Raw genomic sequence first — 18,138 nt, 5'->3', positions numbered from 1 at the left:
TTCATGTGTTACTTTAGGGAGGGACGGACAGATCCCCTTCCTCTCCTCCCCCATTTTCAAGATTCTTTAGCACCTAAGATAGTCTCTGGGAGCCCGGGATCAAGGGGATCCCTGTCTTTTCCTTGTTCTATTTGTGGAATGAATGTTGAGGTCCGGGGGAGGTTGGCTATTCTATCAATAATCAATACAGGGTACAGAGTACCAAACATGTTATTTTTTCCCCTTTCCCTTAAGCATCAGCATCCTGTTTTAGAAAAAAAATCTTTCACTTTCGCTCTATGCTTTTCTGTAATATTTCCCCCATCATATATTAAATGGGATTATTTTTTTATTTTATTTTTTCACCAAAGTGCATATTATGCCCATGATTTTCCGGAAGAGGAAGTGGAGAGAACGGGTTTGCTCAGGGTCACACAGCGAGCAGGGATAGGCCAGAGGGCAGTCATTGAGCGTGCCTTTGCACCTGCCGCTAGCCAGTTGCATGTGCATTTTCTGCGTGCATGTGTGTGTGTGTGTGTGTGTGTGTGTGCTGTCACCAATCTGGGCTTTCTGCAATATCAACAACTTAAATTTAGCCTCTGATAAGTCTGGGGAGAAGGGCATACAGCATGAGATCGCAAGCACAGCCAAATGTGAACCGTTTCATTGACAATCACAAGTACTGCTGAAACCGGTTTGGCTCAGTGGATAGAGCGTCGGCCTGCGGACTGAAGGGTCCTGGGTTAAATTCCGGTCAAGGGCATGTACCTTGGTTGCGGGCACATCCCCAGTGGGGGGTGTGCAGGAGGCAGCTGATCGATGTTTCTCTCTCATCGATGTTTCTAACTCTCTATCCCTCTCTCTTCCTCTCTGTAAAAAATCAATAAAATATATTTTAAAAAAGAAAAGAAAAGAAAATCACAAGTACTGATGTCGGTATAATGGTGGTGTGTATAGGGGTGCCTCTTATTCTCTCCTTCTCATCTTCTATTCGCTAATCACGCAGCAGAGACAAACCCAAGTCGTCATCCCTCTGATGACAGGCAAAGCCCAGCCACCTAAGTGAAACCCCTCTTTGAGAGCCCTGGGCAAAGCCCCGTGTGTTAGGGCGGGTGAGCAGAGACGTTAGAATATCCCACAGTGTTCAGCGGGTGTTGGGGTTTTGTCCATAGAGAATAAAAATCCGGAGCAATGGAAGTAACCAGCTGAGAGTTCTTGCCGGCGTGATCCGGACTGACTGTGGGTCGGGTAGGGTGTTCTGAAATACCTTTACTTCCTGATTTTAATTGTTTTCATAATTTTGAGGTGGTTACATTTAAATTTGGGTCATTGGGGGGCAGGTGATGGTGGTGAATACTTTTAGGTTTTAGTTTGAAAGTTTTAAAAAAATCAGCTTAAGGTGTGTGTTTTGTTTTGTTTTTTTTGGAGGGATTGAAGGTAAGGCCAGAAAGAAACTCTGAAGAACTGAGAATTTTGTTCACCTGTGTTATTTATTTTTTTACCTATTGGGGTTTTTTAATTATTATTTTATTGGTTGATTTTAGAGAGAGGAAAGAAGAGGGAGAGGGAGAGAGAGAGAGAAAGAAGAGAGAGAGAGAGAGAGAGAAACATCGATTAGTTCCACTTATTTATGAATTAATTGGTTGATTCTTGTATGTGCCCTGACCAGGGGTCCAACCCGGATGGAACCTTGGTGTATCGGGACGATGTTCTTAACCAACTGAGCTACCCTGCCAGGGCCTATTTCTTAACCTTTTGTTGAAACGTTATTTACTATATGGTTCAAGTACAACTAACCCGTGCCCTCAGGCAGGGCTGCTAATGCACCTCCTCGGGGCGGTCACTGGGCCTTTGATGCTCATGTAGATGGTGCCCCCGCAGGTGTGGCCCTGGCTGTGTTTTTTGAAGGGAATCATTTGCAAACACATGATTTTTTGGGTTTTGTTTCTGTTTGCCATGAACATAGGCTACACTAATTATTGGTGCAGTATTTTCTAGGCAATGTTTTGGATTCTTTTTATTTATTCTGACTACTTGGAGAAGCATTCATTCATTCATTCATTCTGCCTGGGTTCAAGTCACCAGCTGTCACCTTGGGCAACATTTATCTCTGCATTATGAGAACAAAAACGGTAGGACAAGGGCACTAAAAAGCACCCACTAAATGTTCATCTGACCAGAAAGGGCCTTATTTAAGGGCTCAGGTTGTCTGGGGTCTCCCGGGTCTAGTAGGCCCTCACTTTATTTTCAATATATTTTTATTAATTGATTTCAGAGAGGGAACATCAATGGTGAGAGAGGATCATTGATTGGCTGCTTCCTGCACGCCCCACACTGGGGGATCGAGCCCACAACCCGGGCATGTGCCCTGACCGGGAATCGAACCGTGACCTCCTGGGGCATAGGTCGAGGCTCAACCACTGAGCCATGCCAGCCGGGCAGGAGGCCCTCAGTTCAGAAGGGGACCCAGATGGTTTACAGTATGCGCTCAGAAAGCCCCCTTCGGAGAGGCGGGGCCCGGAGCAAAAAAGTCCGTGGAAGCAGAGGCGGAAGAATAAGCAAAATCAGGAACTTGGAAGCCAAAAGTTGACTTGAGTACAAGGGCTTTTCCCAGGCACGTGGTGACAGCTGACTCACATTTCAGATAACCCACATTTTCCACCGCTTCCCTGCTGTATGTGTCTTCAAGCACATTGACTGCGAGTTTTTTGCAGCTGTCAATCCGTAGGGGGAGGCCATCCTAGGCCTCTTCCTTCTAGGGCAGTCAGGGGAGCTGGGGAGGCAATTAACCAAGACGTCTTTTCTCTCCGGCAGCTGCCGCCCCAGCCCAAGGTCAGCTGTGGCTCCCAGATTGGAGGTTCCGGGGGCGGGGCCTTCCCGGGAGGCGGGGCCCGTTCGGGGGCGGGGCAAAGGGCGGGGTGTGGGCCGGACCCTTACGCGCAGGAGGCATTCCGGGATGGAGGAAGCGCCGCGCGGAGCCGGCCGCCTGCAGGCTGCCGCCCCACCCGGCCCCAGAGGCGCTAGGACCGCCCCTCCGCCTCCCGGCCGCGACCCGGCCGCCCCGCTGGGCCCCGGACCCCGGGTCGGCTGCAGGGGGCTAAGGGGACACATGCTCCGCATCCCGGCAGGCGCCCGGTGGGGTCGGCCGGCGGGGCGGTCAACATGAGCCCGGCCAAGTGCAAGGTCTGTTTCCCCGACCGCCAAGTAAAGTAAGTAAGCCTGCCGCTTTAATGACCGTTATCTTCCTGCCCACTTGCGCCCGCCTTGCAAACGCGCTGGCCGGCCGCGGCGGCGGGAGAGGAGGCCGGAGTCGGCGGTGACGTTGTTGTTCGGAGGAGGGCACGCAGGTCCGCACAGGTGCCTCAAGGTTGACCTGCCGGCGGGGGGCCCCGCTTCCCCCCTCTGCCTCCCGCTTCGCCTTGATAAAGGGGGTGGTCGTAGAAGGCAGGTCTCTTTGAAACCTCGTGGTTGTCAGGTCCGGGGAGAATCAGCGTGCATTTGAGTAGGCATCACCTTTAAGGTCATTTTCTGAGCAGGTTAGTGTAGGCATGTCTGTGCCTTGAGTGCTTCCTAGCCCCGCCTCCTAGATTTTTTTTTTCCTTCATTTTATAAAATTACCAACGTGATGCTACGTTTGTTGTTGAAAATTCAGACAGTTATAGGTAAGCAGGAAGGAGGAACAAACATCACCCATTCCCAACCTCCCCTCTCCCCCCCCATGTTGGTTAATAGTTGCTGTGTATCCGTCCATACAGCCTTTTTCCCCCCGGGCAGGTGTGTTTTAATGTATGAACTCGAAGCATACAGTTGCCTTTTCACTCGACATTAAGTATTCTACCACTGGCTCAGCTTACTGCGGCCGCAGCCCAATTTTGTATGGTTTTGTCAGTAAAGCATGGTTAAAAAAAAAAAAATCAAAAGAAGAATACTATTTGGTGACGTAAAAATGACCTGAAATTTAACTTTCAGTGTCTACAGATAAAGTTTTATTGGAACACAGCCATGCTCATTGTTTATACGTTGTCTATGGCTGCTGCTTTGAAAAGTCAAGGGCAGAGTTCAGTAGTGGGACAAAGACCGGGCCATACCACCTAGTCCTAGAGTATTTACCATGTTGTCCTTTACAGAAAATAGTTACCAACCTTTGTTCTACATCACGCTTTTTACTGGGTTCATATTATTTCTTTAAGATGCTTGAAAAACATGACCTCTGCGGTGGAGCTAGTGGGGGAGCTGGATGTGTTCAAGGCCCATGTGCTGCAACTGTGATAATTGCTATCATTCGTCATGTGCTTTCAACTTGCCAGGCCCAACGTTTTGTTAGGTGTGTTCTCATGCCCTCTTTTCACCACCACCAGGGGGCGCTAAGTGGTTGCTGTCATCCCCATTTTATTTTTATTTTTTATTGTTTTTAAATATATTTTTATTGACTTCAGAGAGAAAGGAAGAGGGAGAGATAGAAACCATCAATGATGGTTTCTTTATGCTTCCTGTATGCCCCCTACTGGGGATCGAGCCCACAACCCAGGCATGTGCCCCTAACTGGAATTGAACCCGGGATCCTTCAGTCTGCAGGCTGACGCTCCATCCACTGATCCAGACTGGCTTGGACCCCCATTTTATTTTTAATATGTTTTTATTGATTTTATTTTATTTATTTATTTTTGTTTGTTTTTATTGATTTTAGAGAGAGAGAAACATCGGTTGCTTCCTGCACCCACCCCAACTGGGATCGAACCTCCAACCTGGGTATGTGCCCTGACCACGAGTCGAACCAGTGACCTTTTGGTGCACAAGACGACCCTCAAACCAACGGAGCCACACTGGCCAGGGCTCATCCCCATTTTATAGATGAGGAAACTGAGACTCTCAGTGCCAAAGAGAACATAACTAAGATTCACACTCAGTCTGCTGCCCAAAGGGCTCTCTATAGGCAGCCGGTTTCTGCTGCTTTAAGAGGACCACTTCAGAAATAGAGTCCTTTCCTAACGTTGGACTAGCCAGAAGATTAAAGGACTTAGTAGAGAACTAGTCACTGTGGCTCATGAGCATGCCAGGGAGTGAGGACTCCTGAAGCTGGAGGGAACTCCGCGGTGGTTTAATTCCTTTGATGGGCATTCAGAAAAGGCAAGAGACGTGCCCCAGACTTGGTCAGCCGCCAGGAGGGAGGCTGACCTTGTGGCTGTTTGGTCCTTGCAAAGAGGAGGCTAACATCTGCCTTCAGGGGACCCTCCTGGGGGTGCTGAGGGTGTGTCTGAGCAAAGGGCCTGCAGAGGGGCAGGGAGAACAGTTCGATCTTGCTCATGCACTGAATCTTGTGTTGAGCACGGAGGTCACATTTCTTCCACATTTGGAGCCCCGAATGAAATCCTTTGGTAAAAACACCCAGAGCAGGCCACGTGACCTACAAAGGAGACTTTTTTTTTTAATCTATAAAGCTATTCACTTCAAAATTTTACATATAAGTATTGAATCACATTTATTTTTTACTTGTTTATTTTAATCCTCACCCAAGGATATGTCTGCTGATTTTAGAGAGAGAGAGGGAGGAGATGGATGAGAGAGAGAAAGAAACATCCATCAGTTGCCTCCTGCACACACCCTGACCAGGGATCTATCTGGTACGTGCCCTGACTAGAAAATGAACCCGGAACCTTTTGGTGCACGGGATGATGCTCCTACTAACTGAGCCACTAGGCCAGGCAAGTGTTGAATCACATTGAATTGTGCACTTTAATCCCAAAACATACCTTTCATAAACCACGTTAATCCAAAAGAATAAATGTGTAAGAAATTGGAATCGGGGGGTGGGGTGGGAGGGCAGTGGGGGGATAAGGACACATATGTAATACCTTAATCAATAAAGAAAAAAAAAATGATGGAAGACAAAAAAAAAAAAAAAAGAAATTGGAATCGTCCCTGCAAATTTGGCCATGTAGTTACCATATTTCTAATATGAAAATGCTTTATTGGGTTACTTCTCTTAGCTTAAGAGGTGCTGAAAAGATGGAATTAGACAGCCCACTCTGCCACTGAGCTGTGTGATGTTGAGCGAATGCCGTCCACCCTCTGAACCTCAGTTTCCTCATCTGTCAACGGTGCTAATTCTCATAGGCCTTTCCAGGATTCTTGAGACTGTGCAGCGCTAGACCCGGGCACTGTGCCTGATGCCAGGCCGTGGGAGGTGCTGGCCTTAAGCGCTGTCCCAGGTCAGCATACACATTTGCACAACTGATAGCCGTAACGACACTTGGGTTGTGAAAGAGGTCTGTGGAGTGAGGAGGCCGCTGGGATCCTGTCTCGAAGGCTGGACCCTCTGTGGAGGAGCCAGAAGTAGTAAGAAGGCAAGATTCCAAATGCTTCCCAGCATCCCTCTCGGTGCCAACAGGGCCGGAGTTCGGAGAATGGAGAAATGCATGTGGGGCAGAGTGGTTGGAGGAGGGCTTCTTGGGGGAGACTTGAGTTGAACGGGATGAAATCAAGTTGGGGAGGGCAAGGCGGGAGAATCTGGTCTTCAGTGAGTCCCACAATGCCCCATGACCCCCGAAGGGTGACATCCCTGCCGTGGGAATTCTGCTCAGAACCAAGGCCAGCCGTCTGTGTGGCAATGCTGGTTGTGGATCTGTCGGTGGTGCCCACCTCTGTCCGTGCATTAGAATTTCCAGGGGGGACTTTTAAATGATGCCGACCCCTTACCCCCCCGCCCCGCATGCCGATTAATTACAGTAGTCCAAGTAGTCCAATAAATTGTCCCAAGCATCAGTACTTTTTTTTTTTCATCAGTACTTTTAAAAATATATATATATTTTTTATTGATTTTTTTACAGAGAGGAAGGGAGAGGGAGCGAGAGCTAGAAACATCGATGAGAGAGAAACATCGATCAGCCGCCTCCTGCACACGCCCCACTGGGGATGTGCCCGCAACCAAGGTACATGCCCTTGACCGGAATGGAACCTGGGACCCTTCAGTCCGCAGGCCGACGCTCTATCCACTGAGCCAAACCAGCCAGGGCGCATCAGTTCTTTTTAAAGCTTCTCCTCTCTTCCGGGCTCGGCTCGGCTCTTTGGTACTAGTGTCAGCACTTGGGGACTGGATTCGGATGTTAGGCCGTGGCTGGGCTACTCCGGGCTAAGTCCATTGAAATCAAATTGACCCTCAAGGGGAAGCCCCGGGCTCCACAAGACTGCCTCGAAGGAAAGACCCTTCAGTGAGCATCCTTGGCCTGGGAGCCCGAGGTCGGAAGGGCTGCTGACTCTGCAGGGAGCGGAGCCTGTGGGAATCACTCGGACCCACCGAGGCTGGCTCCTTGGGGCCTGCTGGGAGAAGAGCATTGCTTGGGGGGGAGGCTGCGCTCTTGGGAGAGAGGTTCCCCCCCCTTCGGGACTGGCTTCGGCTGTTCGGGTCTGGGTTCGGCTCTTCAGCGCTTGGCTCTGCCCTTCAGGACTGGGCTCAGCTGATCAGGACTAGGCTGGGCTGTCTGAGGACCTGAGGGTTGGTGTGTGTGTGTGTGTGTGTTTTTAAAGCTTCTCCTATGATGGCTGAAAACCACCGCCTAACTCAGACTTGGCAACCTGTTTTCATGAAGGGCCGGGGAGTAAGCACTGTCGGCTTCGTGGCCACATGGTGTGTGTCACAGCCACTCAGGCCTGCTGTTGACTGCACAGCAGCCATAGGTAATACGTAATCGAACGGGCCTGCCTGTATCCCAAGCACACTTTATTTATGGACAATGGAATTTGTGTTTTTTATTTTTAAATATATTTTATTGATTTTTTACAGAGAGGAAGGGAGAGGGATAGAGAGTCAGAAACATCCATGAGAGAGAAACTTCGATCAGCCATCTCCTGTGCACCCCCTACTGGGGATGTGCCCGCAATCCAAGGTACATGCCCTTGACCGGAATCGAACCTGGGACCCTTCAGTCCGCAGGCCGACGCTCTATCCACTGAGCCAAACCGGCCAGGGCTGGAATTTGAATTTCATGTAATTTTTATGTGTCCCCAAATACAGTTCTTCCTCAAACATTAAAAAAATGTAAAAACCAGCCCTGACCGGGTAGCTCGCTTGGTTGGAGCATTGTCCCATTCACCAAAAAGGTTGCAGGTTCGATTCCCAGTCGTGGCACGTACCCAGGCTGTGGGTTTGACTCCCCGTTGGGAGATGGATGTTTCTCTCTCTCCCTCTCCCTCTCTCCCTCTGTCTCTCTCTCTGTCTCTCTCTCCCTTTCATTGGTTGCTTCTTGTGTATGCCCTGACTGGGGATCGAACTAGCAACCTTGGCTTATCAGGACGACACTAACCAACGGCGCTACCGGGCCAGGGCCATCCTGGGGCTTTGATAATGGCTGCCCTGCAGAGAGGCGCCTGAGGCAAAGCTCTTTACTGCAGGCCATGAGCCCTGGGCACACACGCTCACTCGATGAGGCAGATGCTGTTAATATTGTTGAATATTGTCATCCTCTGAGGGAACAGACACAGAGGATTGAAGTAACCTTCCCAAGATCACACAGGCCATACGCAGCAGATTCTAGACTCAGCCGGGAGGATGGCTCTGGGCGCCCAGGTTCCTCACTGCAGACTATTGAATTTGGGGGCCCTGTAATTCTTTGTGTGGGGGCTGTCCTATGCTTCGCAGGATGTTGAAAGACACCCCTAGATGTCTTTCTGCCTCTGCCCACTGGATGCCTGTAGCAGCCCCCAAGTTGTGACAGTGGAACATGCCTGCAGACATTGCTGTGTGTCCCTGGAGAGCAAAATTGGCCCCAGTTGAGTACCTCTCAACCATATGTGCTTGTGTGTTTTTTTAAATATGCTTTTATTGATTTCAAGGAGAAGAAGGGAGAGGGAGAGATAGAAACATCAATGATGAGAGAGGATCATTGATTGGCTGCCTCCTGCACGCCCCCCCACTGAGTCTTGAGCCTGCAACCTGGACATGTGACCGGGAATCAAACCGAGACCTCCTGGTTCATGGGAGGATGCTAAACCACTGAGCCACACTGGCTGGGCAGTGCTTGTTGTTTAAAGTCCAGACAATAGAGGTATTTCCATTGATCTCAGCCAGCTTTCTGCTCAGCATTGGATTCTGAGGGCCAGGTGGCGTCGCATTGGAACCTGAGGTCAGCGGCCTCTCTGAGCCTCGGCTTCCTCATCCTGAGCAGGAGATGATGGCGGTGGGGATTCAGGGAGAGGCCCCCGTGCTGATCCCAGGTGACGGGAGACTGCTGTCCCCTCCCTCCCGATGCGGTTCGCCCTGGTCGTGCGCCCCGGCAGCTGACAGTGTTCGGTGCTTGGCTGACAGCTCTGTCGCGTCGTTGACGGCACCTGCAGCCATTTCCAGAGTTACCATGGAATATGTCACCTTCCGCACTTGCCAAACGCCAGCCCGAAGGTCAGCCCTCCAGAGCCCATGGCGGCTGGCCTCCAGCTTTGTCCAAAACAAATAAAAATAGCCGCCGGCCTAGGGACGGGGCCTTCAAAAGCCACGCCGGCCACTCGTGTGCGCTCCCCGGCCCCCTTTGCTGCGAGGGGCTTGGGACCCAGCGGATGGAGGGGCTCGGCCACCGGCTCTGAGGTCACAATGCTGCTCGTGAGGGGTTGTCTCCAGGCCGCACCGTGGCTTTTCTGACAAGGGAGGTTTTCTTTGTTGCACTTTAGGTCACATTGCTAGGGTTATTTTTTTTAAAGTTAATTAATTAATTGATTTTAGATAGAGAGGAAAGGGAGAAACATTGATTTTTATTGTTCCACTTATTTATGCATTCGTTGTTGATTCTTGTACGTGCCCTGACCGGGGATCGAACCCGCAACCTTGGTGTATTGGAACGACGCTCTAACCAACTGAGCTCCCCGACCAGGGCCAAATTGCTGGAGTTTAAATGTTTGTGTGCCCTGGAGTGGGATGTTTCAGACTTCCTTTTTTTTTTTTTTTTAAAAAAATACATTTTTATTGATTTCAGAGAGGAGAGAGGGAGAGATAGAAACATCAGTGATGAGAGAATCATTGATTGACTGCCTCCTGCACGCCCCCTACTGGGGATCAAGCCTGCAACCCAGGCATATGCCCTTGGCCAGAATGGAATCTGGGACCCTTCAGTCTGCAGGCTGATGCTCTAACCCCGTGGTCGGCAAACTGCGGCTCGTGAGCCACATGCGGCTCTTTGGCCCCTTGAGTGTGGCTCTTCCACAAAATACCACGGCCTGGGCGAGTCTATTTTAAAGAAGTGGCATTAGAAGAAGTTTAAGTTTAAAAAATTTGGCTCTCAAAAGAAATTTCAATCGTTGTACTGCTGATATTTGGCTCTGTTGACTAATGAGTTTGCCGACCACTGCTCTAACCACTGAGCAACCAGCTAGGGCTGTTTCAGACTTTCTGAAGCCAAAGGATCAAGGCTGTGGACCAAGTGGGAAGAGAGGACCATGGGGAGCAGGCCTGGGCAGAGGGGGTCCTGATGCGTTTCCTGGTGAGGTCGGGGGATTAGCTGCTTCATCCTCTCGGCATCACTGCACTGATACAGTCATATGGAGACTACGGTGTACCAGGCGCCAGCTTTTACTTCCTACGTATTAACTTATTGACCCTCACTGCCCAGTGAGGCCCGTGGTCTTACCCTCATTTTAAAGATAAGGAAGCTGAGTGCCTTACTCGGTGGATACCGGAGTAGCCACGGCTTTCAGCGTCTCTATTACAAAACGAATAGCTTTTTTCTCTCATTGAAAATAATACACCATTGCAGAAAAGCTAACAAACACAGGCAAAGAGAAGAGATCAGAAACCACCCATAATTTAGTCCCAGAACCTGGGACCTTTCAGTTCGCAGGCCGACGCTCTATCCACTGAGCCAGACCGGCTGGGGCTCAAATCAGTTTTTTAAAAAAGCAAACTGGTTAACGAAATGTAATTATGATAAAAGCACCGTTCACATGGCAAGATGCTATCGACCTTCCAAAGCCCTTTCCTAAATCCCAGTGCATCGCAGCGGGTCAGTCCTGGGAGGTTTTAGAAGAAAAGCTGCTGCCACTTGACCAGAGGCACTCACTCCATCGCGAGGGCCGGGACCCGTCTGTTCATTCCCTCGTTCGTTCATTCATTCATTCATTCATTCATTCATTCAGACATCGCAGCAGAACAGAGACAGTCTGAACGTAAAGCACGTAGCGTACAGTGGCATCTAGACACGATGGGTTTCCGTCCTTCATTTCTCTTTTTGTTTTTCTTTTTCAAATTAGAAGAGGAAGTTTGTTTAGAACGTTACAGCGGTAGCAGAAGTGAGCCAGCGGGGCTGCGTGGGCTCAGGAAACAAGTTATGGAGGCAGAAGAAGGGCCCTCGGAGCTTAGGAAGAGGGGAAGGCAAAGGTACCGCCTAGGGCAGTGGTCGGCAAACGCATTCGTCAACAGAGCCAAATATCAACAGGACAACAATTGAAATTTCTTTGGAGAGCCAAATTTTTTAAACTTAAACTTCTTCTAACGCCACTTCTTCAAAACAGACTCGCCCAGGCCGTGGTATTTTGTGGAAGAGCCACACTCAAGGGGCCAGAGAGCCGCATGTGGCTCGCGAGCCGCAGTTTGCCGACCACGGGCCTAGGGGAAGTAAAGGGGGGAGGGAAGGCGTGGCGTGATCCTGGGAGGAAGAGCCATTTCTCCTTTGTTCCCCTGGCCCAGAAGTCTGTTTCCTGATCTCTGATAGGCGGAGACTTTGGTGGCGCCACTGGGGGGGTGGGGGGGGGGGGAGGGTGGACAGACTGCAGGTTTGTAGAGGAGGTTTTTTCTCATGGGAAACTACTGGACTCGGAGACTTGATAGCAGAAAATGCCCACACCCTGCTTTCTGGTGTGATGGGAAGAGCCCCAGGCCCAGCGACTTGCTGGGCCACCCCCTTTGCCTGGCTGGGCCTCAGTTTCCTCATCCATTAAATGGAATTCCTTTTTCCTGACTTGCTGATTTGCCTCATCATAGACAGGGCGTGCTGGCGGTGTTCTTATAATCCATCCGCTTCTCACCCACACTCTCGGCCCCCCAAACCCACTCAGCCCCAGGTGCTGGTGACGGTCTCTGGACACACGTCTGGGTGGTTAACCTCTAACCTAATTCCTGGCAGGCGGCGGCTCCTTTGTCTGGTTGAAGAGAGTGGACTGAATATTCCTTTTCGATTCTGCTCCTGTCAAAGTCCCCCCAAAGGACAGCAAAGAGATTTTCCAAAAAAAAGAGATAGCAGCCCACCAAACCCGGGAGAACAGGAGGGGAGACGAGCAACCTTTGGGGGGTTGGGAAGCGGATGGGCAAGTGGGAACTGGCTCAGCAGAACCAATTGGGCTGAGGCACAAAGCAGCAGCGCGGAAGGCTGAGAGCCCCCGGAGCTGCCCCCCCTTCTCCTGCTCCTTGTGGCCGGGGGCTGCCCAGTTCTACTCCAATAGGAGGCAGGAGGTTTGCTCTCTGAGAGGGAAAGGCCGATGGTCTAGGGCCCGGGGACTGACGGGCACCCTGGGGGTGTGGGGCCTGTATTCCTGGCAGGAGGATAAGGGTCTTTGTAGGTGTTGAATCCTGAAACTTGCGCTTCCCCCCCAAACCTGTCCCAACAGTTCCCCCTTCTCCCCTGCCAACCTTTCCTCCGTGCAGGAGACCCAGGCACTTCCTCCAGGGGAAAACTGAGCCAGCGAGGGAGGACGACTCTATAGATACTGGGGGCTCCAGCCAGTTTGATTCAGCGGATAGAGCGTCAGCCTGTGGCCTGAAGGGTCCCGGGTTCGATTCTGGTCAACGTACCTCAGTTGCAGGCTCGATCCCCGGCCCTGGTCTAGGCTCGTGTGGGAGGCAGCCAATTGATGTGTCTCTCTCACATCGATGTTTCTCTCTCTCTCTCTCCCCCTTCCACTTTCTCTAAAAATCAATGGAAAAATATCTTTTGGTAAGGATTAACAACAACAACAACAACTACAAAACTGTTATTCTGTGGAGCACTTGAGATTTTAAAAGAAAAAAAAAAGAGAGATACTTGGGGTATCAAAACACAGACCTCCCAGAGTGGAGCTCAGGGTCCAGTGGCCGCACCACATTCTCAGCTCTTGTCGTCAGCCCTTTCGTCCCTGCTCCTGGCCCTGAAGAAGTCACCTAACATTCGGGTGCAGTTTCTAATAGGAAGGCGGGCCCCAAACAAACAAAGGGACACAGGACGCTTGGAAGAAACAGGAATCTCGTACCAGGAGAAGAGAACTTGAAAAGGCTGCCGTTAATCCTCTCACCGAGGTTGGCGAGGACGTCGCACGCAGGATGCACAAAAAGGAACCTTTGCAGGCCCGACACAGCCAGGCTCTCGGGCGGTAAGCGCACGATAGCAGAAGTGAAAAACTCCCCGGAACGGTTAGAAGGGAAGGCGGAAGGCATTGCCCAGGAAGTAGAAGAAAAGGGATAGAAAGCAGGAGAGGGAGAAATATGTGCGCTGGTGGGCCAGGTCAGGAATTTCTACATCCAAGTCTTAGGGCTTCGGGAAAGAGCAGAGGAAAAGGAGGCAGGGAAATCATCGGGGAAAATATCTGAAGACAAAGTCCCGGATGTGAGTGTCCACATTGAAGGAGCCCAGCAGATCCTCAGCCTCAATGTTGGGAGCAGACACACAGCTGAGCTTATCGCTGTGAGACGGCGAGGACAGAGGACAGAGACGTTCCCTTAAGCTTCTGGATAGGAAAGAAACAGGTCACCCACCAAGTGTCAAGGGCCAGGATGGCTCTGGCACTAGCATCCTCGGAAGCCACGACACAATGGCACCAGGCGTCCAGCACTCCGGAGGAGAAGGTTTTCCCTTCTAGAATTCCGCGTACGGCCGGCCCAGAGGGTCAGCGGTGAGGGCAGAAGACAGTTCTAGAACATGGCTGGCTGCAAAACATTTACCTCCCTGAAGACCTTATCTTAGACAGCTACTCAAGGATGTCTCCCACGGAAACAAGAGAGAAAACCGAAGAAGAGCCACGCCGCTGGAGACAGGAAACAGATCCACGTTAGAATCCAGGCGACTCTGGGATGACAGTGACGAGGGAGCCCGAGCAGCCAGAAGCAGGACAGGCATGTGGGGGGGGGGGGGGGGGGGCGGGCATCGTCACGCGCCCGGCCACTGTGCCCTCCTTTTAACTGGATGAAGCTACTAGAGGACATGCCCTAGCCAAACAAGGGAGGTCACCAAGGTAGAGGGAGCCACCGGGTCCCCCAAATTAGGGAGCAGATCTCAGGGAAAGGCAACGAGAATGGAAGGGCGTCAGCAGAGGGAAGGCCCAGAGTGACAGCTGTGCAGGGGCCCGGAGAACAGCCAGTCGAGATGGGAGGAGAGGGGAGGCCTCCAGGAAGGGTGTCCCCAGTGGAGAGGATCAGCTATCTGACGTTAGCGGGAAACTGTGAGAAGGAATGGGAGGAATTAGCAACGGCGCAAGGAAAACAAGTCAATGAAAAAAAATCGTTCACTCCAGGAAAAAAAAAAAAAAAGTAAAGGAAGGAAAATCTAGTCTAACCCAACCCTCACCTGTGGACAACAATCTCAGACTTTTTAAAAATATGTATTTTATTGATTTTTTACAAAGAGGAAGGGAGAAGGATAGAGAGTTAGAAACATCGATGAGAGAGAAACATCGATCAGCTGCCTCCTGCACACCCCCCACTGGGGATGTGCCTGCATCCAAGGTACATGCCCTTGACCGGAATCGAACCTGGGACCCTTCAGTCCGCAGGCCGACGCTCTATCCACCGAGCCAAACCGTTTAGGGCACGATCTCGGACTCTCAAAAACACTGAACGTGAATCTCGTTGGGCCCTAGGGAGAGGCCGGGAGGAGGGCAGTGGACGGGGTGGCCACGTAAGAGCATTGATTCCTCGTCGCTCAGGGTAGGAGGGCCACCGGTGGCGGCCCAGAGGGGTGACTCACGAGGTGGCACACACGTTGTTCGGAACGCCGGAGGTGCGGAAATGCCATGGAGCAGCGATTCCTCTGCTGGCGGGATCTGGAGGGGGTGGGGCAAGCAACCCCTACCTTTTTATTATACATTTTTTTGTTTTCAGTTTTAAAATGTTGGTACACCCAGAAAAAGTGCATGAACGTTATCCCTGCAGTTGAACACGTCTCAAGTATTAGGATGTGATCCTCCCTCCCCGATCATAACGCTTGCACCCCTCTTCCAAGCTGCTTAGTGTTGAGTTCCTAAACGACGGGCATATCATTTTCATCTGAATATTAATTTCAGATGAAAAATGTAAACGTACAGCCCGGGGTGGGTCTGGGGACGGCTGCCGCTTTGTTCGTGTGCTGGCCTCTTCCTGAGTCTCCCTGGGAAATGAATGCTTCTCCGTGTGGACCTTGGTTTTATGGGTGCTGGGCACCCGGCTTCCTCCCTGGCACCCCAGGCGCCCTTGCTCACGCGTGCCTGCCCTGTTCCCTCCGCAGGCCCAGCATGTCTGGACTCCACCTGGTGAAGAGGGGCCGAGAACACAAGAGGGTGGACGTGCACAGAGACTTCACCGTGGCTTCGCCAGCCGAGTTTGTCATGCGCTTTGGGGGGGACCGGGTCATTGAGAAGGTACAGATGGGGTCCCGTGCTCTGGGCGAGGCCAGGCAGGGTGGGGTGGAGAATCAGCTTCAGACGGGGTGCTCACGCCGCAGAGAAAGGGTGCGGGCCAGCCCTTGGTGAGCACGTGCTGGGTGCTGGGATCATGAGCTTTTCGCAGCAGGTGAAGCAGCAGGGGCGTGGACCCCTTTCACAGAGGAGGAGACTGAGGCCTCTGAGGAAGATCGGGGCTTCGCAAAGGACCCCGAAGTGCCTCTGGCAAGGGGCTGCCTTCCGGGTTATTGGGAGGGAAGTATAAAGCCCAGCCCTGCCCTCCCAGGGCCTACAGCCCCCTCAGAGGAGAGGAGACCCCTGGGCGAGAATGACAGTGACGAAAGGAAACAGCTAACATTTGCCCCTTTTTTTTGTTTTGTTAATTCTCACCCGAGGATATTTTTTCCATTGATTTTTTTAGGGAGTGGAAAGGGGGTAGGAGAGAAAGAGAGTAACATCAACGTGAGAGCATACATAGATTGGTTGCCTCTCGCACGCGCCCCGATCTTTGGTGCATGGGCCAACACTCTAACCCCTGAGCCACACCGGCCAGGGCAAACTTGCCATTTTTCAAAGGGGAGAAAGAGCGTTGAACCTGGGGCAGGAGCTCTGGGGTCTGTCTGCTGTGGCCACTCATGGGGTCTGGCATCGGGGCTCAGTTTCCCCTTCTATAAAATAGAGGCAGTCACCGCTCACTTCTCTAACGAGATTTGTGTCTCAGGGCTGTTGTGAAGATCAATCAGAGATGTAAGGGCCTTAAAATACAGGGGCGGGCAAAAATAAGTTAATAGTAATAAAAATAAATAATATAGTAATACAGAAATAATAACATGAGAATAGACTGTGTTTCACAAACTGCTGTAAACCTACTTTTGCCCACCCCTGTATGGATTTGCTCTTGTCAGTCAGGTCTTTGAAGCCAGGTGCCTAATTGTTTTAGGAACTGTCTAATGCCACACAGCAAGTTCGTGATAAAAACAAGAATTGAAACCAGGACCCGTTCTGTTGCGCTCTTATTGCTGGGGACAGCCAGCATTACTGCCTTTCCTTACCAAATCGGGGCCCTTTATCCTTCAGCATGCAGAGGCAGCATGGTGGGGAGTGGAGTTCAGAGCTCAGGCCAGACTGAGGAGGGCTCGGGTCCCAGCTCTGCCACTAACTAGCTGTGTGACCTTGGGCAAGTGCCTTAACTCCTCTGAATTTTAATGTCTTCACCCCCAAATAGGGATAATAATACAATCTCTTTCAAAGGGCTGTTGCGAAGATGAAATGAAATACATTGTACTGTAGCTTAGTACATCCCAAACACTCAAAAAATGTTTAGTGACCACGATGGCGCCAAACAGGCATCAAAATCATTTATTCATCCATCCAACCATTAATCATCTATCCATCCATTCATCCATCCATCCATCCATCCATCCAGTCATCCATCCACCCATCCATCCATCCATCCATCCATCCATCCATCCATCCTTCCTTCCTTCCTTCCTTCCTTCCTTCCTTCCTTCCAATCATCCATCCATCTATCCATCTAGTCATCCATCCATCTATCCATCCATCCAGTGATCCATCCATCCATCCATCCATCCATCCATCCATCCATCCAGTCATCCATCCATCCACCCACCCATCCATCCATCTATCCATCTATCCAGTCATCCATCCATCCACCCATCCATCCAGTCATCCATCCATCTATCCATTCATCCATCCATCCATCCAGTCATCCATCCATCCATCCATCCATCCATCCATCCATCCATCCATCCATCCATCCATCCATCCATCCAGTCATCCATCCATCCATCCATCCATCCATCCATCCATCCATCCATCCACCTATCCATTCACCCATCTATCCAGTCATCCATCCATCTACCCACCCATCCATCCATCTGGCCATCCATCCATCCATCCATCCATCCATCCATCCATCCATCCATCCATCCATCTGTTTATCCATTCATTCAGACTTAGAGCACCTTCTCTGTGCGGGGCTGTGTGCTCCAGATACTCCAGGAGCCTCTGTAGCCATGAGATGGACCCCAGGGTGGCACGCAGCCTCCATTGCAGGTAGATGTGAAGCTCTAGTCCCTTCCTCCGTTTCCTTGTCCAGGTGCTCATCGCCAACAACGGCATCGCCGCCGTGAAGTGCATGCGCTCCATCCGCAGGTGGGCCTACGAGATGTTCCGAAACGAGCGGGCCATCCGGTTTGTAGTCATGGTGACTCCAGAGGACCTCAAGGCCAACGCAGGTATTTGGGCCTTCACTCCCACCCCTCCCACCCCGCCATGCCCTGTCCTTACCTGCCCTCACCTGCACCTACCCGGGCAAGTCCATTCTGGACCCCAAACAGACTTGCAGGCTGTCTCTCTCCTGAGCCTGCAGTTATTTGTCTTTTCTTCTTCATTTAATTAAAATGTCTGCTGACAACAAGAATGACCTCTTGTGTCTTGAAAAAAGTGCAAATGGCTCACATGCAAAGCGGATTCCCATCTGTGAGCGCTGTCCATGTGGCCACAGATTGCTGTGTCTCCCTCCAGATGTGTTTTCTTGCAGATGGATCACTGTATTTC

General features: G+C 51.1%; 1 protein-coding gene across 1 annotated transcript in view; it reads left to right on the top strand.

The window, feature by feature from the left end:
- Positions 1 to 18,138, top strand: part of ACACB (acetyl-CoA carboxylase beta) — a 74,945-nt gene that overhangs the window by 8,039 nt on the left and 48,768 nt on the right. The window contains exons 2-3 of the mRNA XM_054712462.1: positions 15,405 to 15,537; positions 17,678 to 17,816. Of these exons, the coding sequence (XP_054568437.1) occupies positions 15,405 to 15,537; positions 17,678 to 17,816 (272 nt within the window). The remainder of the gene's footprint in view (positions 1 to 15,404; positions 15,538 to 17,677; positions 17,817 to 18,138) is intronic.

This window comes from Eptesicus fuscus, chromosome 23, assembly GCF_027574615.1.
Source record: "Eptesicus fuscus isolate TK198812 chromosome 23, DD_ASM_mEF_20220401, whole genome shotgun sequence".
NCBI classification, from domain to species: Eukaryota; Metazoa; Chordata; class Mammalia; order Chiroptera; family Vespertilionidae; genus Eptesicus; species Eptesicus fuscus.
The sequence above is the reverse complement of the archived record's forward strand: the minus strand, read 5'-3'. Positions and strand labels throughout refer to the sequence as shown.